The sequence below is a fragment of the Talpa europaea genome (genome assembly GCF_964194135.1).
Source record: "Talpa europaea genome assembly, chromosome: 4".
NCBI classification, from domain to species: Eukaryota; Metazoa; Chordata; class Mammalia; order Eulipotyphla; family Talpidae; genus Talpa; species Talpa europaea.
The window spans coordinates 18,904,882-18,931,337 of NC_140070.1; the positions used below are offsets into that span (position 1 = coordinate 18,904,882).

General features: G+C 37.2%; 1 protein-coding gene across 1 annotated transcript; it reads left to right on the top strand.

The window, feature by feature from the left end:
- Positions 1-633: 633 nt before the first annotated feature.
- F11 (coagulation factor XI) lies at positions 634-17,566 on the top strand (the record flags this gene model as incomplete). Its single annotated transcript, XM_084232569.1, has 14 exons — positions 634-685; positions 3,318-3,480; positions 4,919-5,025; positions 6,084-6,243; positions 7,455-7,564; positions 8,405-8,564; positions 10,653-10,762; positions 10,863-11,025; positions 11,111-11,217; positions 14,880-15,048; positions 15,392-15,567; positions 16,169-16,264; positions 16,989-17,128; positions 17,405-17,566. 14 exons carry the CDS (start codon positions 634-636, stop codon positions 17,564-17,566), a joined length of 1,875 nt encoding a protein of 624 aa, XP_084088695.1.
- Between the last annotated feature and the right edge of the window lie 8,890 nt (positions 17,567-26,456).

Consider the following 26,456-nt stretch of genomic DNA (forward strand, 5'->3'; position numbering starts at 1 on the left):
AATCAGGTCAGTGGTTCATGGGGACACGTTCATTTCCAGGTGGCTGAGATGAACTAGTAATATATTTGCAGCAGAATTGTAAAAATGGAAAATTTCAGTAGTAAATTGTTAAGGATTCTTTTTTTTTTTTTTTGTGGGACCCTCACTGGCAGCCAGGGAATGAACCTGTGCTGCAGAGGCTGTGGGCAGCCTCACAGCCCAGCGCTCAACTGCTGCGCCACCAGGCAAGGCCCTAGGATTCTTTGATAAAGAGAGAGATTTCAAGATGGAATGAAAGAACTCACAAGACAAAAATGGAAAACTGGATGGGAGTAGGTCAGATGATGACGAACTACAGGGGAGGAAGGGAGGAGAGGACAGCAGGAGAGAGAAAGGAGCAAATTCCTTCCCTGTTGGTTCTTCAGAATTAGGTTTTTCAGAATTAGGAAGGTATTTAACACACACAGGCAACCAGGCTGAGGAATGTTCTAGGATTTGGGAATGAGAGAAACCCAATGCTAGTAGGTTGAAGAGTTGAAAACTATTGAATTAACTACTCCTTCCTCTCCTATTTCTTGTAAACACTGACATCAGTGAACTAACTATAAATCACATTTTCTATTCTAAAAACATGCAAATTTTTCTTTCTGTAGGATGATTTTATATCAAATGGTGCATTTCATTTTATTTGTCTCAGTTTCCAGCGGTAAGTAGAGCTTTACTAACTATGGACTGGAAACAGCATGGGTTCTTGACTTGAAGTTTAAAGAGCATGAAGGCAGAAATGCAGAGAGGAAATCACCACCCAGTCCCTGTACTGTGGGAGACTCCTATGCCACCTACTCCAGGGAAAGAAAGAAAATAGTTTTATTTGTTTTCCACTTTAGACTTCAGAGGTTTTCTAAGCAGGGAGGCAAATTGAGATGAAGGGGTTAATTATAATCATAGGAATCTGTGTCTATATCCACTTATCTATAGCTAAATTGATATCACACCTTTAAATATTTAAGAGCAGTAATAAAAAGCAGACATCTCCATATGCCTCACCAAGTAGTCAATTTTCCATAAAAGCTGCCATCACTGTCATCATTATGAAATAGTATTGGCATTTCATTGATTAACAAGCCAGTGTTAAATCAATGGACTTATTTTGAAAATACCTGTATAACCACTTATATACATACATATATCCTCACACATGTATATGGAACATTTAGAAAAGTTGATGATCTACAATGTCCTAAATAAGTCTCAACAAATTTTAAAAGATTAATATTATACAGGACATGTTGTCCACTCACAATGAAACTGAGCTAAAAAATAACGAAAAGACAATAAGAAAATTCCCAAATGTTTGAAAATTAAATAATGTGCCTTTAAATAAATATGGCTCAAAGGAAAAACCACAATGAAAATTAGAAAAGATATTAAGTTCAATAATAATGAAAATATGACATATCAAAACCTTCAAATGTTACTGAATCAGTGCTGAGATCAAATGTATTAATGTCCATGCACATATTTAAAAAAAAAAGGAAATCTAATGATATAAGTCCAATGCAAGAAGTCAGAGAATAGCAAATGAAGTGAAAATAAACTAGAAGGAGGAAAAGAATGAAGAAAACCCAAAATAATTAAATGAAAAACATATTATTTATTAGGAAGGGTCAACTTCTCCCCACTCATCAACCCATCTTATCAGGGCACTACAATGTTGATACTAGAACCTGACAGGAACATTATGACAAATCATAGTCCTTTTCCCTTTATGAACAGTTTTCCTTATGAATCATTCCTTTTCACAGGAACTGTGACTATAAATAAAAAAATCACTGAACTTAACCTGTATAAGGGGATGGGTGGGAGAGAAAATCATTCTATTGTGACAAAGTTGGTGTTATTCCATATTCTAGGAATGAAAATTTAGAGTTTAGCATTCAATGTTCCTGGTATTGCACTGGAGAGTTCACCAACACCCACCGCCAATAAAAAGGTTAATCAGTATTTTTCTAGAGCTAAGAAATTGTATTTGGATTTTGAAATCAATCTGCTTTGTAAAATTATATCATGAAATTAGTAGGGGGTATATTTTAGAAATTTAGCACCTATGTTAAATATATAATATCCATTTAATTTCGCAAATAATTTTAAAGATTTATTTTATTTATTTATGCATGTAAGAGCTGGGGTACAGGCCAAAAGTGTGGAGGGAGAGAGGACTCACCAGAGACAGAGTGGGGTGCAGAACAGTCAGATTGACTGAAACACAATGCTGAGGGGAGCAGCGGGCGAGACAGGAGAGGTTTGCTGTGCCATATGGGTTCGTTCCCTGGCCTGGGATGGAACTTGTGCTGCAATGGCTGCTGATAGCTTTATAGTGCTGAGACTTAATCCCTTGTGCCACCAGGGAGAGCCCACAATTTCCCAAATAATTTTAAATAACTTTCTTAAAAGAAACGTTTTAAAGCAGCATGCTTGCTTTGCACAAGAGGTGAGTTTCAATGATCCATCGGAATATTTTGCAGAGGGAATAGACTCCCTGTTCTTGGGGAGGCTAACCTACAATCCATTAGAGCTCAGAGAGAGAAGGAACTCATTTTATTTTTTGGTTTTTGCAGCCTTCTGTAGGTACTGAGAACTGTTTTGCAGTTGTTGAGTCATCAAGTGGGTGGGGGGACCCTAGGGGCCTGTTGCTGGTATGAATGTGCTGGGGTGAGGGGGCTGCTCATGCTTATGGTGCCATTGTGATCCCTCCTCTCTGGGGTTCAGATCTCAATTGTGTAAGTTCTGTTTGTCAGTGTACCTTACCGGGCTTGTGCCAGTCCTAACTTGGGAGGAGAGTGCAGTCTAGAGCACTTTTAACAAATATTGTTAATTTTTTAACAATTTTTAACAAATGTTAAATTTGTTAGATCTGCCTGTTCTGCTCCCCTCTCTGTCTCTGGTGAATCTTCTCACCCCCTGCACCTCTGGCCTATACCCCAGTGCTTTTATGCATAAATAAATAAAAATAAATCTTTTTTAAAAACCCAAAAGGAGACCTCTCTAGTGGCACAAGGGGTTAAGTCTCAGCACTATGAAGCTATCAGCAGCCACTGCAGCACAAGTTCAATCTCCAGCCAGGGAGCTACCCACATGGCACAGTAGACCTCTCCTGTCTTACCCACTGCTCCCCTCAGCAGTGTATTTCAGTAGATACGCCTGTTCTGCTCCCCATTCTGTCTCTGGTGAATCCTCTCACACATACACCCACACCTCTGGCCTGTACCCCAGTTCTTGTATGCATAAATAAATTAAAAAAAAAACACAAAAGAACATATGCTTGTATTTCATCACAGAATGTGTGACTAAGCTGTTCCAAGGCAGCTCTTTCCAGGGAGGCGACATTACTACTGTTTTTGCACCAAGTGCCCAGCACTGCCAAGTGGTCTGCACCTTTCATCCAAGATGTCTGCTCTTCACCTTTGTGACTGACTCATCATCTGAAGATCCAACCAAATGGTAAATGTTTGCATTTCTCCTTCAATGAACCAATAAAGATTACAGGGGAAGAAAGGCATCAAGTCTGCAAGAATAGACTTGCCTCTTAGCATGGACTGTCCATCTTTTCTGGCGGTCTCAATATTGCCGTACACTTATTTCTCTCTACTTTTACACGTTAATGATTTTCTCCTTGTTTTTCAGTTGATGTTTTTGGTATTCTATATTATTAAAACTGCTACTATTCCCTCAATTATTTTATTACAGAAAATTAGATTTTTATAAAGGTCACTTGAAAGAATAGTGTAATGACCTATTACCAGTAAGCCTTTTTGCCTTGTTTGCTTTGTGTCTCTCTCTATGTAAATATTTAGCCATTTGAAATAATTTTTTTAACGATTTATTTATTTATACAAGAATCAGGGTACAGGTCAGATGTGTGGAAGGGTGAGAGGATTCACCAGAGACAGAGTGGGGAACAGAACAGGCAGACTGACAAAATACACTGCTGAGGGGGCACAGTGGGGGTGAGAGGAGAGGTCTGCTTCGCCATGTGGGATTCTCCTGGGCTGGCCGGATCGAACCCGCGCTGCAGAGGCTGTGAACAGCTTCACAGTGTGGCGCTCAACCTCCTGCACCACCAGGAAGGCCCCATTCGAAATAATTTGAAAAAATCAAAATATTTCACCCCTACATATTTCAACATACATTACTTTACAAAATAGACAAAAAATAAAAACCTTCATGAGAATTCCTTTCTATCATCTCCATTCCCCCAATTGTAACTTATAACTTTTAACCAGAATCTTATTAAGGTAAAATTCACAAGTTACATTTGGGAATTTTGTCAGCTTTATAGTCCAATGTTTTAAATTTTAGAATGTTTTGTTCGCCACTTTTCTTTCCATGTTGAACTAATAAAAAATTAAAGCTTTCATGCATAATTAAATCATCAGCATCTTTGTCTATCATCACTGCATTTGGAGCTATTTACATAGTACCATGAATTCATGAAACTTAGTATTCTTGCACCTACAACCGGGAGTGGCAAACTTTTTCTTGACAAGGGAAAAAGCAAATATTTTAGGCAATGTGGGTTCAGAAGCAGAATCAAGGATATTACAGAAGTATTTACATAACCACTTAAATTTACCATTTTAAAATATAAATACTATCCTTAGCTCATGAGCTATACAAAACTGGCAGAAGAGGGGCTACATCTGACCAACAAGCCACAGTTGGCCCTCTCCTGTCTCCTCTTAGGAAGCATGTGATCCTTTAAATGGGGTATGTTGGAATGAAAAACAAACTCACAGTCTTGCTATGAAAATATTTGCTTTGGCATTAAATAATTTGTTCCCTTCTCTTTGACTTTCTGTGTGCTGACTTTTAAGACCCATTTTTTAAAGCATAAATTTCCATCCAGTAATGGTATTAAAAAAAAAACAAAACAAAACAGGTTTACTTGCATCCTGAAGGACAGCGCTACAGAAACACTGCCGCGGGTGAATATGACAGGAGCAATTTCTGGACATTCTTTCAAGCAATGCCCACACCATATAAGTGGTAAGATATCTTGTTAGAATTAATACTACTTATGTTGATGTATCATATAATTAAATAGGTTGTGGTTTTATGACTACAAAACAAAGCTTTACAGAAAAAAAGACTAATGAACTTCTTTCCCTCCACTATAAAATTAGCATATATACATGTCTCCCCACACACCCTATTCCCCAACTATGGTTCATTAAGATTTCGTTTTCTCTTTGAAGGGCATGTCTTACTGCACAAGTGACATCATTCATTTATTTTCTTTCTCCTTCCCAGCCTAAAGTTTTACATGAAAGTCCTTATTAAATATATATTTATCATTTATTCATTTAAATATATTTTATATCATAGTTCATTTTGGTAAAATGTTTTCTTTCTCCTCTCAGGTGCAGTCCCTGTAAGATTCCCACTACCAGTTCACCCTTGCACCATTACCATAGTCCCTTGTGCTCTTCCCTCCCTTGTTTTGATCCTTCTCCCTCCCCCTCCCCTGCAGAATGTCTCTGATTTATAGTTGCCTGTTGATTTTGTTGTATTGTTTTTTGTTATTATTTTTTCCCTGATCCCTGATTTGATTCCCCTATATTCCTCCTTTAAGAGAAGCTATCTGATATATTCCATTATGTATATATACCACATCTTCTTGATCCAGACACATATTTTGGGGCATTTGGGTTGTTTCCATATCTTACCTTAACTAAACATATTAATTCATATCAAAGGGAACAAATATAAAGGTTCAGATGACACTTGTCACAATAGTGACTTAGATACTTGAACAGGTTAATTAATAAATCAACCACTGGAGTTAAGGAGACAAGAGAGACAAGAGATAATTGACAAGAATTTGCAAATTTAATACTGCTGCAATATATGAAAGTTGTTAGCAATCTTTTACTGCTTCCTTGTGAGACTTGGAATTGAGTGGATTAAAATAAAAACAAAGATGTTTAGAGGAAAAGTGAGTGAAAGACTTGGAGAATAAATCCACAGGGACCACTGCAAAGGTAGGAATATTGGTATTGCCCCTGGAGTCTAGAAGGTAACCACAGTCCTGCTTTTGTTTCCAGTTTGCAACAAAAATGTTTATGAGGACCTAGACATGAAGGGCATAAACTATCATAGCTCTATTACCAAGAACACTCAGGAATGCCAAGAGAAATGCACCAATGACATCCATTGTCAATTTTTTACATATGCAACAAGACAGTTTCCAAGCGCAGAGCATCGGTGAGTGAGCCATCTCTGAGCCCAAAATCTCAGGTTAACCAATAAAATACAAAATGGGGACTCATTAATTTTTTTATTTACTTGATGCCAAAATATATTTTAACCCTAAAAGACATTTCTATATTAAGTATTTAATTTTTGTCATAAAAAGTGCATTTAAAGCTCAACCTGGATGCATTTTATTTATGGTAAGAAGTCTCTTTCACTGACCCTATTTTCCATATGCATGAAAAATAACATATATAGCACATATATAGCCCAATTATATATATGTTTAACTTACCTTTTAGTTGATATTTAAAAAGAAGTACACTTCAAAATGGGCAATTTTTAGGCAGTTATATTTAGACTAACCCTGCCATTCCTAGTCTAAAGAATGCTTAACTCTATAGGCTCTAAAAGAAAAAACTACTCATATCTTCCCCAAGTAACAGTTCCATGTGAAATGCTTTGACTGTCCCATACTAGATTTTGAAATATTCCAGGGATGAATCTATTGGGTAAGAATGCAAATGTGATTGCTAGTGATGAACGTATTCTCTATTTTTAAAAGGGAAAATACTATTAATTTTCATGTTTAGAAATAATTTTAGATATTTTAATTTGCATAGTAAACCACTCTTATCTGGAATCCAACAAAAAAGAGAAATATGTTCAAATGACTAGTATTTGACTTTTAACTTTGGATTTTAATATTCTGTTCCCATGTTTACCAAAAGATGAATGAAAAGCAAATAAAGTATTAATTGAATTAAAAAGCAATGATAAAGCAAAACAAAACACCAAAATTAATAAATAAGTTTCTTGGCTTGTCTTCACTCAGCTCAAACTACATCTTTTTACCTCTTTTACATTAATACAATTGTGAATAGCAAGTCAGGAAAGTGGGAGATGCTTTGCAGCATAAAAAAAGTTAAAATGCTAAAATTGAAAAGTACTTGAGAAGTCATTTTCATTCATAATCCTACTGTGTATCACCACTGCTCTGAAGCTCATTTTACTCATGACACAAAATTGACAAAATTCACAGCACTAACAGGTCTTGCATGGTGACTCAATTTCCTCTGTCTACCTCTGAGATCAATAGTTTTCAGACAGTACCTTCCTGGTTAAAGTGCCCTGGCTGTTTCTAAATGGGGCTTCTTATCCTCTTATGCTTTCTTCCTACTTGCATTTGAAAAATGACTTTTTCTGATTTTGTTTTTATTTAGTAACATTTGTTTATTGAAGTACACCCAAACGGGGACACCTACCCGAATAACGAAGCTCAATAAAGTAGTGTCTGGATTTGCACTGAAATCCTGTGCACTTTCTAACCTGGGTAACTATTATCTTCTTATGGACGTAGTCTAGCCATTAAATAATAAGTGTTGCTGATATGTGCCATGGGACTAACTTACGATACCTATTCATGCTCACTGATAAAATGAAACCAATGATATTTTACCTTTTTCATGTAGAAATCTCATATGTCCTATAAAGTTAGAGCTTATATTTGAATTTGAAAGCTAGAGCTTCTATTTTAAATTTTAAAATAACTACTTCAGTTTTTCTAAGTTAAAAAATTAAATATCTTGGGATAAACTATTTTTTGTTTTTATTTTAAAGATTTATTTATGTATTTATACAAGCACTAGGTACAGTGAGAAGCGTGGGAGGGTGAGAGAATTCACCAGAGCCAGAGCGGGGAACAGAACAGGCAGACTGACGAAATACACTGCCGAGGGGAGCAGCGGGCATGGCAGGAGAGGTCTGCCGTGCCTAAACTATTTTTTGAATCCATTATTAAGACTATTTATTTTTTAGCATTTTTTGCTTCACAGCAAAACTGAAGGGAGGTACAGATATTTCCCATTTCTACCCTTGTACCCACATATGCATCCCCACCATTATCAACATCCTTCACCAGTGTCGTGCAATTATTACAATTGATGAGCCCAAGCTGACTCATCATTGATGTACATTCTATGGGTTGGACAAATGTCTAATGACACCTATCTATCCATCACTATGATATGACATAGATTTTTTTACTGCTTTGCCTGTTCTTCCTCCCTTACTCCCCCAAAATTTTCATATGGGATTTACAAATACCGTAGCTGGGAATTTACTGGTTCTGTTGATGAATTGATTTCCTAAATATAGTTTTTCTATTGTACAGCTTGTATTAGAGATATTTTCCCGAGCACAGCATTTGCAGACATTAACGTTGGCAGTGTAATGGCTCCAGATGCCTTTGTCTGTCGCCGCATTTGTACCCACCATCCCAGTTGTTTGTTTTTTACTTTCTTTTCTCAAGAATGGCCAAAAGAAAATGAAAGGTAAGGAGTAAGATTAAAGAGTAATGTATTATGCTTTGAAAACAGCTGCAAAATCCTTCAATAAAAATTTGAAGCAAGTTTAGCTGTGTTTTAGGATTGATAAAAGTTGCAAACAATTCCTAGTTTCTCTTCCGTTCCTACTGACCCCAAATGCAATACTAACAAACACTCTTGCATTGCTTTAGTTCATGAAAGTCTCTGCCATCAACAAAGAGAGAGTGACTTAGTTCTGACTGCAAAGAACAGAATAGGGATAGCCATTAAGAGGCAACTTAGTACAATACCCAGCTTAAGAGAATTTAATCTGGAGCAGAAAGATCTGGAAATATCAGTGAAATTCAATTACATAGTTGAAAGAGGTAGAAATAAAGATCTACATCAATGGGATTGGGGTTGTGACAAAGGCAAGTTTGAGAATTGAGACCCCCATTTCCATACTAATGGAATAAAGGAAGTTGTAACAAAGCATGGGAAATTTTGTTTACCATCAAAGGCACATTTGCTAGAGTTGTTGCTTCTCATTAAACAAGATTCACTAAAACAAAACAAACCTTAGAACTAAGTCTACTTCAAAATCTACATTCTATGTATTATGTGAGTTATTCTCAGAGTCCTTGGTAATTGCTTATCTTGGTTGCTCACTGCTGGTGAGTATTCCTCAGAGCAGTCTACTAAGATAAGACCATGAGTTCCTTGTCCTTCAAGCAAGTCTGGTTTTCCATTGAGTGGGACTAGAATTCAGAAGTACTAGGACTGTCATGTGAAAATATATGTTACTTTCACTTACTCAACATATTTGATGTAATTTATTTGTTACTAACTATATATACAAGGCACTGTTATGAGTAAACTAGTAGATAAGGACCCTCCAAGCTACTTGAAGCAGAGTGGACATGAAGAGGAGTATTTAGATGGTGGTGTGCTGTCAACACTGAATCAAAGAGGTGTATTGATGGATTGGATTGTGAAGGAGCAAAAAATGTTAGTGATCGTTCCAAGATTTTTGTACCGAAGAGTTAAAAGAATGGAAATACCAATGATGAGATGACAAAGATTTCATGAGGAACGGATTTCAAGAAGGAAGAGATGCCTATAAGACATCCAGACTCAAACACTGAATTGGCAATTGGAAAGGGAAGTCCAGGATTAAGCAGAGGGGTTCATGGTCTAGATCTACGGCTGGATGTTACTAGCATGCAGCAGCTAATCAAAGCCAGGAAACCAGTGAGATCATCAAATGATTGAATGCACTTAGAGGAGAAAGGAGATTCAAAGATAAAGCCTTGAGGCATGATACATTTTATAAATTAGCAAGATCCCTTTGTGATGTGTTATTCTGTGTTAATCAATGCTTTCTTTTTTATTCCCTGCGTAAAATTCCAATCAATTCCTGTAAGTCGAGGGGCAGAGGGAGGGAAGAGGGTAACACATTTGACCCTCAGTGTAGGGTGAGAGAGGAACCTGGGTCCTACAAGCCAAGACTTGACTAATTAAATTGAAGTTAATTAAGAGTAAATTAACCAAATATTTATTTTCTTAGGTTTTTGGCCACAAGGCAAGTGCTCAGTAGTCATATGTGGCTGGTGACTATTGTATTGGATGGCGTAGAAATGGAATATTTCCTTCATTGAAGAAAATTCTATTGGGCAGTATAATGGTTATTTGGTGCTAATTAGGAAAAGTTACATACAACCTTTCAGGAAGATGCTGCCTCAGTGTAGAGCCTGCAAATGGATTTCACTTATCCCCGTTTTACTTTACATAGGAGTTTTCTACAAAAAATGAAATTTTTTGAATCTTTGAGTAAGCTGGAAGCATGGGGAAAAAGGAAACAGAGAAAATGGTCAGAACACTGACAATAGAGCAAGCTCAGAAAATTTTATGGAGGCAGTTTGTATAATTTTGAAAATTTGTCTACCACCTATGGTTCATGGGTTCTGACTCAGTGATTTTATGAAAAATACTTACAAAACTGAAAATCTTCACTATTAAATGTCAACATGAGCTGACTTCTGTAAGTACTGTAAAAAATGTTATATTTTTAAGGCTTTATATGACATATTTATATTTCCTTTTTCTTATCGTTAGAAATCTTTGTCTCCTTAAAACATCTGAAAGTGGACTACCCGGTGCACGCATTAAAAAGAGCAAAGCTCTTTCTGGTTTCAGCCTACAAAACTGCCGGCACAGTGTTCCGGGTAAGTGGTGATCACACTTTCTTCTGATGGAGAATAACAAATGTGAGGAGACCAGCAAGTCTAGGTTTGTCTCATATCTGATATGTGATTTGCTGTCTAGTGTTATGTCATCCTTCCTTTTACCATGACACTGATTTCTTGGGAGAAGAGCTGGACATTGTTGATATGAATGGGCATGAAGACTGCCAGAAAATGTGCAGCAACAGTATCCGCTGTCAATTTTTTACCTATTCTCCATCTCAAGAATCTTGCAAAGGAGGGAAGTAAGGCATAAAAAGGTTACACAGATGCTCTTTCCTGCTCTTTGAGAAATGCACTATGTTTATATATGTTGTTTCCAACCTGCAGGGGTAAATGTTACTTAAAACTTTCTTCCAATGGATCTCCAACTAAAATACTTCATGGGCGAGGAGGCATTTCTGGATATACATTAAGGTTATGTAAAATGGATAATGGTGAGTTCAATGTCATTTGAAAAAAATACAAATGAGTTATTCTGTACTGAAAACACATGACTAGGGGAATTAATAATAGCCCCAAAAGGAGAAAATTAATAAAATAAAACTATTATTAAAATTAATAAAAAATTAATAAAACAAAACGACAAATTTAGACATAATTTCCTGTACTTTTCACTCCTATCATCAGGCTGATCATGTTTTAAAGGTAAATATTTGGCCTTGACTAAACTCTACTGCCTAGTAATAATTGAGTATGTTTTAATTTCACACATTACAATTGGTATTTCAAGATGAGACGCAGATTCAATCAATACTTTTATTTCTGAGTCTCATCAAGAACAATGATATTTCTTATTTATCCTTTATACTTGAAATACCAGCATCTTGGTTAATCAAATGATTATTTTTTTACCTCATTGGCTATTACTTGATCTTTAATTAATAACAATCATCATATGTTTGAAAATATATATATATTCAAGAAATACTGGAGTAGTTCTTTCTCAGGGTCTTTCAACCTTTTTAGAATCTGTGCAAGGCTCTGCATATTTAGAATATTAGCAAAAATTACCATAAAACCTATCAATTTGTAACAATGGGTGTATTGGGCTGAAAATAAAGATTATCTAGATTAAACAAGATCTACAATAATATAGAAATTATAGCAAAATCAGATGAGTGTTTCCAGCTGAGTGGCCAATTTCTGAGCATTCTAGCAAAAGATAGTTTGTAGGCAAATATAATCATCTAAAGGAAGGACTCACCAACAGAAAGAACATATCAAAGACCTTCCTCCATAATAACCTATTATGACTTCAGTATTTATTGAGTTATATAAAACATGTTTTAGACATTTATTGCTTAATAATTGATGTTATAAAGTACTATAAAATACAACTGAGATTTAATGTCCAAAATGGAAGTGATAATTATCTTTGTCATAGTTTTTAGAGTGTAAAAATCTTTTAAATTAGATTTATTTGCTCTGCTGAGGAGGTGAATAAATTCTTAATTTCTGTTAACTTGCTTTGTAGAATATAGGATATAATTTGTGTCCAGTTGTGTCTAGTTTCTGGCTAGGATACCATATCCTCCCAGAATTTAGAGGTGTTCTGCTGAGAATCTTTGGGCGGCTCGAGTTTCTTTTAAAAGCCAGTCAATTTGGTTGTATGTCATACATTTTCTGTTTCCTCACAATAAGTTTACCTCAGATAAGAAGGTGTAACAATAATTCTGTTTTCTTACTCTACTAACTATTAGAGAGGTCACAGCAAATTTTGTTGCTATTGATGTTGACATAGTTTAAATAATGGAAGCCAGCAATTATACCTTAAATTGTGAAACCATTCTCCACTCTCCTTCCTTCATTATCTTCTTCTCTATTAAATTTATAGATTCTACCTTTAAAAGATTAGCTGAAGCAGAAAACAAAAGGAAAAATAAAATCTGTCTTCTGTCTTTTTAGTGCACCTTCTGGATTAAGTGAAACAAGATAGTTAGGTTTGCTTGCACTGTATTTGTTGAAATAATACCTCAATGTGAGGTATCTAAGTGAGATGTTGATCTTTTATTGTCATTGATCAATAATATAACTTAAGTTTCTCAAGTTTCAAAGCAATTACCATCAATGGAAACATTCCTAATATAAAATGTCGTGCTAAACACAGACATTTTCAGTATTAATTTGAACTTAGAAAATAGAATGAACATGTTTTTAATGTATTTTACTTAATGCTTAGCTATTAATTTTCCTAAACTTTGCCTTTTATGCTACTTGCTGATTTGCAAATTATAAGGGCTTTCAGTAAATCTAATATGTCATCAAACGGTCCTTTAAAACTAATCTCCACCTTCTCCACTCTTAAATGAGATCTCTCTTCTCAGCCTATCAGCCTTTCTAGGCCTTCACAGACTCACCACCCTCGCTCCTACCTCAGCTTGCTAACACAGCAGCTGTTCCCTTCACTATTCCTTTTCCTGTCCTCTCCTACTTGAAGTGTACCCCAGAATTATACCTATAGATGTCATTATTTTACAGCTACAAAGCTAGTAAATGGAACATAGTGTCTCTTCTACCAGCTTTGAGCCAAGGACATGAAGTTTCCCTGATCTGCAAGCCTTGCTATTCTTTTTTTTTTTTTTAAAGATTTATTTATTTATTTATACAAGCACTGGGTACAGTCAGAAGCGCGGGAGGGTGATAGAATTCACCAGAGCCAGAGCTGGGAACAGAGCAGGCAGACTGATGAAATACATTGCTGAGGGGAGCAGCGGGCAGCAGGAGAGGTCTGCATGCCATGTGGGACCCTTGCGGGTGGCTGGGGATCGAACCAGTGCTACAGAGGCTGCGGGCAACTTCACAGCCCAGCGCTCAACCACTGCACCAGGGGAGGCCCACTATTCTTTTTTTAAATTAAAGATTTATTTATGCATACAAGGCCAGAGGTGTGGAGGGGTGCATATATAGGGGTAAAGGGGTGTGGAGGGGTGCATATTTATTTATGCATATATAAGCCAGAGGTGTGGAGGGGTGAGAGATTCACCAGAGACAGAGTGGGGAACAGAACAGACAGATTGACCAAAGTACACTGTTGTGGGGAGCAGCGGATGAGTCAGGAGAGGTCTGCTTTGCCATGTGGGTTACTTCCTGGCCATCTAGGGATCAAACTTGTGCTGCAGTGGCTGTGGACAGCTTCATAGGTTGTGTCTTAACCCCTTGCACCACCAGGAAGGCCCCCAAGCCTTGCTATTCTAACTCTGGCATAGTACTCTGTCGTAACCTAGTAAATGGCTAGAAAGAATCTCAGGCCCCAATCCAAATTAAATCAGAATCTGCATTTTATAAGATTACCAAGTGCTCCAAACACCTCACTTCCATACTATCTGTTACTGGGGCCAATTTGGAAAGTTTCCAACAAAGAGAGTTGCTTCTTGTGTTTAGCATTTTGGGTATTAAGAATAGGATGAACTGCCCTGACCAGAGCAGTCAGACAGAAAGGAAACAGGGGGTGAGTCCAAGTCAGAGGCCTTGGAAAGTATCAAGTGTTGGATCAGAGAACCCCAAACTGTCAACAAACTGGTGAGGCCATGGTGGAGCCGGAGAGACTGGGGCCAAAGGTCAGCCTGAGTGGGAGAGGGTAGAGCAGCAACTGCACAAAGCCTACAAGCTGAGTGGAAGGTACTCGACCTTTCTTTCTAGCAGTATTTCTCAAACTTTACAGGTCAGATTAGAACCCAGATTCCTGGGCTCCACTGCCAGAGTTTGGGATTCATTAGGTCAGAGGTAAAACAAACAAAAAATTTCCATTTCTATCACATTTCCAGGTAATGTTGGTCTGTGGATTACACTTGACAAGTACTACTTTAAAAGAACAACAACAAAAAACCATCAGGGGTTATCATTTGAGGGAGGATAAGTTGCCTTGTAGAACCAGATGCGGCATTCTTTGGGGGCATGGAGTTGTAAGATGACTCAGTCAGTCCATTTTTCTGTACATATTTTGACTTTGCAAGTTGATCGTAACTTTTTTCAAGTAAAGGTCATGATAAATCATTGACTCTAGGTAAGGTTTTCCTCCCTTTGTGCCTGAAGAAACATACCTACTGGTGGAATATGATGCCTTAGGAAGCTACTCTTTGCAATCCTTCTGTTGTAGTGTGTACAACTAAAATCAAGTCCAGAATTGTTGGAGGAACAGCATCTGACTTTGGTGAATGGCCGTGGCAGATAACTTTGCACATCACTTCACCCACCCAGAGACACTTGTGTGGAGGCTCCATCATTGGAAACCAGTGGATATTAACAGCTGCTCATTGTTTCAACGAGTCAGTATTGTTGCTGCTTTTTCATCACAATCACACATATGTTAAGCTCTGTGTGTGCGTGTGTTTGTGTTTGTGTGTGTGTGTGTGTGTCTATTGGAGGGTAGAGAGAACATTCATTAATTTTCATGTGTTTAATTTAAAGTAAATGCTAGCCTAGGACTCTCTATATAGGAGAAATGTGACTGAAGAAAAAGCTTAACATAAAACCACTTTTTCATTCATAAAATCCTATCATTGGCAAAAAATATTTAACAATAACAATCAGTTAAATAGCAATATAGTTCAAATGCTTGGGAATTATTTGGTAATGGAAATTTCTCTTCCTCTATTGTTTATGCAATAGGGTAGAGTCACCGAAAATTTTGCGTGTCTATAGTGGCATTTTAAATCAATCAGAAATAAAAGAAAACACATCTTTTTTGGGGGTTCAAGAAGTAATAATTCATGATCAATATGAAAAGGCGGAAAGTGGATATGATATTGCTTTGCTGAAGTTGGAAACAACCATGAATTTTACTGGTACGTAGACCCTTAAGGGAAAGTTATCTACTACGGCAACTTGGAATGTTTCCACCACCAGGTTCATGGTCTAGTTGTAGCAACTCTCCAGGTGTTACTGTCGTGAAAGGCAGAGTGTGCGCTGGTTAGTGTTTCAGTCCTTTAAGACTGACTCTGATAAGAGTCTTTCCTGATTATTAAATCTTTGGAGGGGGATGTGTGGGTGAGGAGACACATTTCCTCCAGGCTGCTTCAGATGCACAGAGTGATATGACTTACTTCATACTATATTGGAATATTAATGAGTTATTTCTCCCTTTTAGGGAGAAAAAGGATTGCAGGATAAAAGGACTAAGCAATACTTCTGTTTTGAGTGATGGGGTTAGTGGGGTAATATGACTTGTCTCTCTCTTGTTCCCTCATGCTGGATATGTGATTTATAATGCCAAACATGAAGGATGAAAATACACGACAATGAGACAAGACAAAGCCAAATATAGTAAATTGAGAACAAACAATGTTGTGTTCTGTATTGTATAATGTAAAGTGAAAGAAGTGAGCCTTTCCTGGGAAAGAAGATATATTTTCCTTCTGACGACTAAACTATGATTTTTAAAATTAGATGCTCAACGACCCATATGCCTACCTTCCAAAGGAGATGGAAATGTAAAATATACTGACTGCTGGGTGACTGGATGGGGGTACAGAAAAGTAAGAGGTAAAAAAATTGATGTTTCCCTATATGCTGAGTCCTGAAGATAAATAACATGGTTAACTCATAACCATTTCTGCTGTACCAAATCATACAGTTAAACTGCAAGTAAAATAATGGTATTGTGCAACTGCAGCAAGTGCATTAATAAAGATGGAAAGACAGTCACCCAAGTGAGGATGATATCATGTCTGTTTGATTGGAAATTTTAAATATGACAATCTCCTTAAAGACTAATTATTTTTAATGACGTTTAGTGTGAAACCTAGCACTTTTGAGTAAATGTCCTAGCCTTTATCCAATTATTTTCTCTGGGAAGTAATTTCAGTTAGAGACATAATTAATTTTTGAACTTAATTAACTTTAACAAAATGCTACTCACAATTATAGGAACAAAATCTTCATTATACTCTGTAATTACAATAGGTCTATGAAATAAACCTAGTATTTTTTCCTCATTAGATTTTTAATATATAAATATATAAAAATAATGCCAAACATGAAGGATAAAAATATATGACAATGAGGCAAAACAAATATAGTAACAAACAGTATTGTGTTCTGTATTGTATAATGTAAAGTGAAAGAAGTGAGCCTTCCTGGGATAGAAGATATATTTTCCTTCTGACAACTATATTTATATAAATATAAATATATTAAAATATATTTTAACATATATTTATATGACATCTATGTGGTTATTCTATTAACAACCCAAACTTTTTTTCAGACAAAATACAGGATACTCTCCAGAAAGCCCCAATACCACTGGTGACAAATGAAGAATGTCAGACAAGATACAGGGGGCATAAAATAACCAATAAGATGATCTGTGCAGGCTATAAAGAAGGAGGGAAGGATGCTTGCAAGGTAACAGGAGTGCTGTCAAGCAATTGAATTTTTCAAATTGAAATGTTTAATGCATTTTTAAAAAAACAGTCTTCTGCCATAAGCAGGGACACCATATATTTGTTTTTACTTACACTGAAATCTAAACTGGATAGACTAGATTAAATGCAAGTAATTTGGTTCTTTGAAGTTTACTAAAGGGCTAATACAGAATTCTAGGTGAAATCACTAAGCAATATGTATTTAAGATATGAAGACTCTGAACTGATTTTTGTGCCTTTTCTTCCCTTTTCATAGGGAGATTCAGGGGGGCCCTTGTCCTGTAAGCACGATGAGGTCTGGCATCTGGTGGGCATCACAAGTTGGGGTGAAGGCTGTGCTCAAAGGGAACGGCCAGGTGTTTACACCAAAGTGGTAGAGTACGTGGACTGGATTTTGGAGAAAACTCAAGCATCCTAAGAGGTGCCACTGGGCTCCCTGTGACTAACCAGATAATTCCTTGGAAGTGGATTTTGATTTCACCGAGAAGATATTGTGTCTTCCTTTTCCTCAACAGAGTATAACACCAAGACAGTAACAAGTTGGTGGGCATTGGTAATTGGGAAAACAACCCAAACAAAACACATTGCCTTTCTCAAAACTCAGCCCATCATGTTCTAAGTTTATTTTCAGCATCCAGTCTCTTGCTTTTTGATCACAGCCTTACTAAGCCAAAGCAATACTATAAGCTGATGTGGTAGAGGGTTAAAATATAGCCAGGCATATCAGGAAAAAATCCAGCAGTGACACTCTAGGATCAGGGAGAACTGCTAAAAGAAACCATCGTAAAAAGATTTGTTAAGCGAAAAATGGGATCTGGAGTAAATGAGAAGGAAAGTTACCATTGATTTGTAAAGAATATATACTCTGCCTATATGAACACATTTCTTTAGTAAAATTCAATGGCAGGTTTTCGGAATAATATAGAAATTCTTGTCATTTCAATTTATAATATAGTTTTTCAAATTAGTTTGGATAGATAGACACAAGCAGTGAGTGAATGTGAATGTGGTAGACACCAGAATTTCTGCATGGGAAACTATTAAAGGCAGCTATTTACCTGTAGCTCATGCCTTAGAGAAAGAATCTTAAAGGATTACTTGCCTAGGAAATTATTTCTGTAGACACTGTATATTTATTTAGCTAGGGAAGGCTGATGGAGATGGGAGAAGCCGCTAAAGTCTTCTGAAGACAAGCTGCTGTCAGGAGTGTGGGCTTAGAAATCTACATTGATAGGGGCCTCCCTGGTGGCGCAAGGGGTTAAGACACAGCCTATGAGGTTATCTGCAGTCACTGCAGCAAGAGTTCGATCCCCAGCTAGGGAGATACCCACATGGCTCAGCGGACTTCTCCTGGCTCACTCGCTGCTCCCCTCTGCAGTGTGTTTCAGTCAGTCTGCCTATTCTGTTCCCTGCTCTGTCTATGGTGAATACTCTCGCCCCCTCGCACCTCTAGCCTGTACCCTGTTCTTGTATGCATAAATAAATAAATCTTTAAAAAAATAAATCTACATTAATAGTCTTAATAAATATATTGAACAGCAATCAATATAAAACACATCATACTACAGACAAAAAAACAATATGGTATCAAATGGATGATTAGAGTAGGGTCTTTAGCTTCTTCAAAAAGAAAACAAAAACAAAAGCAAGCAAATATATAATACCCTCCCATCAAAAAAGACTGTGAAAAGGCATAAAGGGGCCAGATCCTTATAAATTCAAAAAGAGTGGAACTGAATATTGAATTGCCATTGAGATGGACAAGCAATATCTGCATATCACTTTCGTAGATATTTTACATTTTAAAAAGGTAAAATGTGATTCCTGGCAAAAAGAGATGGTTTTCTCTTTTAGTGGCTTTTCCACCCCAAGGCAGTGAGCTCTCATTTGCCTTGGGGAGGGATTCTCTCAGCGCCAGCAAGAGGCGTGGCCACAGGCCCGGTTCCCAGAAGGGGTGTGTGGTTTTTGCCCAACCACCCACTGATTCCCCTCACGTTGCACGGTGTCCATTAATCACTGCCGTGTAAGCTGCTCTTTCCTTTTTGGGAGAAGATTTCTGTCCTTTCCAAGGCCATCCCACGCATTTAAAATAACTCTTCAGAGAAATTCTCAGTGTGTGTGTGTGTGTGTGTGTGTGCGTGTGCGTGCGTGTGTGTGTGTGTGTGTGTGTGTGTTGACTTGCAACACTCAAATTTTTCTGCTCCCTGGATTTTGATGTTTCCTCATCAGACGTGATTTTACTTTCCTAGAAAATTACCATAAATTCCCAACTAATTACCACAACGGGAGTGTTTTAAAACAATGGACTTTTACTGTTTGACAGTTGTAAAGTTAGAAGCTTATAACTCAGCAGAGCTGAGCTCCCTCTGAAGCCTGGGGGAGGAGCTGTCTCCCTTCCCCTCTCTCTGCACCTGCCCCTGCCCCTCTCCCCTTGTTGCTGCCTTTTCTTATAAGGACAACAGTCACATTGGCTTAAGAATCCAACCCACTGTATAAAGCATATATTGCATGTAGTTTATCATTTACTGTCATTATCCATTTCATTCGAGCTTCCAAAGAAGAGACTAGCTTTGAAAAATTCCCTTCTACAGTAACTAGCACCAAGCACATACTTAATACATTAGTTTCCTCTATGCAGTTTTATTCCCAATGTAACAGTATGTTACAGTGTGTTACAGTGGGATTCCCAGTAGGAGGTTATAATCATGTAGGTATGTTTTTCCTTTACCTGCTCTACCTAAAGAGGAGTCAACATTTATCTTTTATCTACTGAACAGCATCCATTACCCTGGACTGCCCCAGGAAATGTGTGCATGCCTTGTAACCACAAGAACCTTTCAAGAAACTGGCCTGCATAGGCAGGAATCTCCATATCCTGTGAGGATTTATGGATAATGTGAGTGCTTGAAGGTTGTCAAAAGAACAGCCAAAGAAGCTCAGAACCTTGGTTGGAAAGGCACCTTGACAAAGCAGTCTTTGAAACCTCTCTAATCACATGGAAAACAGCACCAAGCACCAAGTTGGGGGGAGGGGGAGCTTACTAATAAGTTTCCATTTAAAATAATGATCCTTATTATAAGAACAATTAAGCAATAGGAAAAATCTAAACCAAAAATTTCCTTCTTTAGAAATAGCCACTTAATTAAACAAATTGATATTTGGCTTATAGATCTGGTTCTTTTTCAAATTGTGTCTTCACTAGGTTGAAGGAAGGAGTCATAAAGATGTTTTTAAATAATATTTCTGCATCACATATATTTCAGTGTGTTTATAAAATGACAGCAACCAAGATAGGCCTATATTTCAAACTGGAAGGTTAATTTTTCTTTATTCAGATTCTACTTTGAAATGGAACATAAAATGAGAAATCTGCGATTTGATGACCAACCTTTAGCATTCTGTCTGACAATCAGTATATGGGCTTAACATGTTTTGATGCCTGGGCTAGAGTTTATCAAAATAGTGCACAACTAAATTATAGGCATGGATGCTCAATTTGCTCACTCTTCTAATTTAGCTGAAATCAAACCATTACATATTTACATCTTGGTCTTTCCCTCCTGCTATGCAGGGTATTAAAACTCCTGTACAATGTTATCTCTGCTGTCCTTGAAGATCAGACTGTCAAGTTCAAAATTGCTCTAGTATCTAATCAATCTATTCCTTTTGATGTTTTTGCCTAGACCAACATTCTATTGCACTTTGATGATACTGATGGAAGATGATATTTGGCACATGAATTATTGGGGACCCACTAACTGTTAGAGGGAAAAGACACTTTAATAATTATATTCACAGAAATAAAGCCAGAGTATGCAGGGACTGCTCCCAGCTCATACTGCTGGTTAAGGCAAAGGCTGAGCCTATGTAATCCAGGTCTGCAGCTGTAGCTACAGATCTCAGTTCTCTTAAACATGAAGGGGAGTTGGAGAAATGAGCTCCATGGAAAAGCAGTCCCTTCATTAGGGCATGTGTTTCTCTTTGCTGCTACATTTATGTTAGAAAAAACCAAACTTCTAAGATGCCACACTTAATTACTTCAGTTTTACATGCAGTTACTATTCAGTAGCATTGACATAGGAGGTGGGTCACCCTGCTCAGAGTCAGGGCTGTTTTCTCGTCTTCATTTCCACTAAAGTCCTGCAGCTCCTAGTGCAGTGTTTGAGAGAAGCATATGTGAAATGAATTAGGAGCTCAGAAAGTCTTTCAAACAAGCCCACAGAGGGCGTGGCCATTAGGATCTCATATCACTATTATTTAATTATATTCAAAAAGAGTTAAAGGAGATGGGCCTCCCTGGTGGTGCAAGGGGCTAAGATGCAACCTATGAAGCTGTCTGTAGACACTGCAGCACAAGTTCGATCCCCAGCCAGGGAGCTACCCACATGGTGCAGCAGACCTCTCCTGTCTCACCAGCTGCTCCCCTCAGCAGTGTATTTCAGTCAGTCTGCCTGTTCTGTTCCCCACTCTGTCTCTGGTGAATCCTCTCACCTCCCATACCTCTAGCCTGTACCCCTGTTCTTGTATGCATAAATAAATAAATCTTTAAAAAAAAGAGTTAAAGGAGACATTTTAGAGATAAGGGAAATGCTTGCTAAATGGATATCAGACACATCAAATTCAGTAATCCCAACAATCAGTGATTGATCAGTGATTGATAATTACCACCTACTAGTCCTCATCACAACCATGTAAGATAATTATTATTACCATCTTAGCATATTATGTTATTGTTTAATAGGTGAAAAAAGAAAGATAAGACAAATCAGCTTGCAAAAATTTCAACTCAATTTTTGATGTTTCCACTAGATGGCACTCTAATACCTCCATTTGTTACGGTTTAAATCCACACTCAAGCAGAATGTATTTGGTTGATAATAACATTAATTCTACATATACATAATATCTGGAAACTGCAAATTAAGTCAACTGCCTCATTTCAAATATGCTTGACCTTTCAAACGTAATTGTTGTAACTACCTGGCCCCTAAACAGTAGCTCCCCCTGTATCGCACAGACTCCAGCTCCCTAACTTTGGGAAAGTCACTTCCCATTAGTGACTATTTCAAGCCCCCAACAGGGGATGCTAGGAGGGTTGGTTTGTCTCCTCAAACACCTCTAGAACTGCCGAGGGAGTGTCACCTGGGCAGTTGTCACCTGGACCACTTGTCCATTGACAACCTGCTCAATCACATGGCTCAGGGTTATTTGCCCTGCCTTTGTAGTTTTCTTTAAGTTGCTGTGACCCCTCCTTTCTACCACTTCTGTACATACTCACCATCCTGCCCCACACCTGCTTTGACAAACATGTGACCAGAATCCCCTCCCTTGATTATCCAGGGTATTGCTAAGGCCAAGTTGCAACACATAAGAAAACAAGCAAAAGCCCTTGAATACTGAAGGCTTGGTGACAATGGTTAAAGGAAAAGAAGAAAGAAAGAAAGAAAGAAAGAAAGAAAGAAAGAAAGAAAGAAAGAAAGAAAGAAAGAAAGAAAGAAAGAAAGAAAGAAAGAAAGAAAGAAAGAAAGAAAGAAAGAAAGGAAGGAAGGAAGGAAGGAAGGAAGGAAGGAAGGAAGGAAGGAAGGAAGGAAGGAAGGAAGGAAGGAAGGAAGGAAGGAAGGAAGGAAGGAAGGAAGGAAGGAAGGAAGAAAGAAAGAAAGAAAGACATTCTTTTCCCCCACGCCCAGACACGTACTCAAAAGTGGATACAGAAACAGTCAATATGGGTCAAGTTCCTCCACAGAGACAGCCTTACTTTCAAGATTTCAAGACCCAGCTTGTGCCCCCTCGGGGCCTACCAGAGGGCTCAAGTATTCCATGAACTCAATACTCCAGATTCCAAAATTGAGAACTTGCTTGAAGCCTTAAAATCTCTTTTTCCTTCTAAGTCCCAGCTTACCATGTCTTTCATTTGTAGCCTTTACATATTCAAGTTACTGGAGTCCCATGTCATATGAGCACCCAGTAACAAAATTACACTCCAACCACCCTAATCAGAGACACTTAGGCATTGTGGGAGCTAGAGCTTTACAGAGCCCCTGAAAAGTTGCAGATAAACTAGCACTGTTCCTGCCTCCACTTAAAGACTCCGGCATGTTATCCTGGCCAAGGTAGGAGTGGGCTTGGCCACCTCTCCATTTAGCCATAGCACCATGAAGCTGAAAGCACTTTCTATGGAATAAAAAAATAGAACCTTTTAGAAAGTGAGTCAAGATCATGCCCCCCTGCTAAGTGGTGTGTGTTGGGAAAGATTTGAGTCACACAATTTGGAGGTGAGGAATGAGGCCCTAGGAAATCATATTTTATTCAAATGTTAGTCATTAAATTGTTTATCTAAGGAAGACAGCAGCATCTATTAGAATACATAGCAAGCTTGTACAAAAAGTTATTATTTTGGAGTGATTTTCAGTGTAAGAGTTTCCTTTAAACTGACCCCCAAGTAATGCTTGCTCCAAAGCAGAGGACTCAAAAATACAAATATCAAAAATTAGACTAACTAATGAAATTAACTGTCACCCATTATTCAATTTACCTAAGAATAAATGATTACAATTTACTTGGAAGTGTGTGACTTCCGTATTTTATTGAAGGCAGGCAACAGGAAAGAAACTTTTAAATTGTAATTGGTAATTATGTAAAAGAAAAGTTAAATGATTTTTAATAGAAGTTATTAAATTTTAAATTTTATAGAAAATTATTAAATTATTAAATTTTTTGTTATACTTCAGATAATTTTATTTTTTCTATGGGCAACAATAGGTGGATATAAAATATTACTAATTCATAAGTGTTAAAATAAATGCTATAATTCTGTAAGGATTTTATGTCAGTGGTTCAAGTCATATAAAAATTCCTGTTAAATATTTTATTATGTGCTTAGCTGCTGAAATGCTTTCTCTTCTTAAGTAATGGAAAGTTTTGGCCTAGGTTCATCTTCAAATTACCAAAAACAGTCCTTTAAAAGTCTTTTAAATGTTTGAGAATTTTAGTGGTGTTTTATTCATATAAATACAAGATACATTTCTTGAGGAAAAATTTGTAAAATATATCAAAAATACAGAGATATGAATAAAGTTTACCCATGCTCCCAATGCACTACTCGTATTTTGACTTATCTCTTTCCAGTCACTTTTATATTGCTAGAACCTAATCAAGATAGCTTAGAAGGAAACCCTGATAGCAAATCATACTTGAATACAGAAAGACAAAACCACTAAGAAGCCTTAGCGCATAGAATCCAGATTCAGACTTAACTATGAGATAAGTCATGTTATTATGAATTGAGTGTATCTAAGCTGATTTGACCTCTCTGTACGTGTTAAGTTCTTTGGCAAATAAATATCTGGCAAATATTACCTGTGAGCCCAATGTCATCAGTAGACATCCTTGTAAGAGGGACATGAGAGAATTGTGGTCAATAGGAGGAGAGATGATCACGAAGGCAGGAGGTTGGAGCCAGGCGAGGAAGGAGCTACCAGTCAAGGAATGCAGGTGGCTGCCAAGAGCTGAAAAAAGCAAGGAAATGAATTCTACCAACACCTTGACATTAGTCCAATGAAACAGAACTTAGACTTCCAATCTCCAGAACGAAAAGGTGATACATTTGTGTTTAAGCTTCCAAGTTTGTAGTAATTTGTTAGAGCAGGAATGGGAAACTCATTCAAATGGCTTTCAGTACTTCAATATAGATACAAGATCACTACTTTATAGTTTAAGATTTGATTGAAAGTGCTACTGGTTACAATTAAAAATTGTTTTATGGGGGCAGAGCAAAGATCTGTTGCTCCCAAAAGTCCATCCTGCATGCCAACTTGTACTTTCAAGATTGCCACCTTGTATTAGTAAATTTCCCCCTACATGTCCTAGGACTATCTTGCCATTGTTTGAAGCTGCTGCTGTTCAGGATAAGTGCTAGGAGACAGTGGAGAGACTAAACACAAAGAAACTGAGATTGCTTAAAAATTTTTTTATGCTCAGGCATCAGAATAAAGACTGATCATGTCATCAATCCATTGATTTGGGCCCCACACAAACTTATTAGCATTAATGGGCCTATATGAGTATAGAACTGATTTTGTTGAATATGGAAAAATAGGACTGGGAATATAAGTCTGGGCCAGACAGATTTGGTTTTGATATCTCCTGATTTATCATATTCATAAATGTGTAGCTTCCAAAGAAAATTATATTTTCTCAGAAAAAGGCATCTTGTTTTCTTTCATGTAAGAAAACTATGGTGATATTCAGTAATACAAAACTTAACAATAGGTTTACCTTTTTGGGAGATAAAAAATCTGAGCTAAGATATCCTGTATCATCTATATTCCTTGTGACCACTCCTGATATTTTCTGTACCCTTGGTTAAATATATTGCAATCTTAGAAGGTTTGTGTCAATTCTCTCCCATCAGGTAACCTGAAATTCTTTTCACATCTAATTGATCAGCAAGGTCTTACTTTCAACTTCAATACCTATGTCTACTTATCCTCACTGCTTCCAACCAATACCATCACCTCCTGCTGGTCTAAACTAATGTGTCACCTAACAGGTGTTCTTTCCATCTTTTTATTTCTTTACAATTTGTTTTCTGAAAGCAAGCAAAACTGTTCAATGCATAAAGCAGTTCATGGACTCCCTACTGAAATCCTTCTAGGTTTCAGATTTTGATCTAAATTCATTCTCTTTACCCTAAGACTCTTAATACCCTAAGTTATCTGGCTCATGCATCTCACTAACCTCATGTCTGATAGCTCCCCTCCCTCATTCACCAATGCATTTTCTAAAGCACCTTGTTCTTTCTCCTCTTGCCTGGAAGGTGCCATTCTCAGCTCTTCATTTGAGTGGTTCTTTCTTATTTTTTGAGGATTCATCTCAAATGTCACATTTATCAAGAGGTCTTTCTTATCCCCACTAATTAGATAAGACCCTGCAGTGACCCATCACTATAACTTCATTATCACAATAAAATATATCTTAAGTGTTTTTTTTGGTCTATTTTCTATCATCTGATCAGATTGGAAACTCTACTTGTTTCTTAAGCATAGTTGGTTTTCAATAGCCATTTGTTGAGTGACTGAATAAATAGATCATCAGAAGGCTCACTGCTTCTCACTGGCTTACTATAAACATCTATTTATACAACTAGAGTAACAAACCATTTTAATTCAGAATGTTTTTCTATTTCCCCATGCTTGTTACTGGAAATTCAAGTTTCTGTGTAATTTTCCCCAATGGAAGATAATTGTCCTTAAAGATCTGTCCCTGAGGACAGACATCTGTCAAAAGTGAAAGCATTAATGTTAAAAATG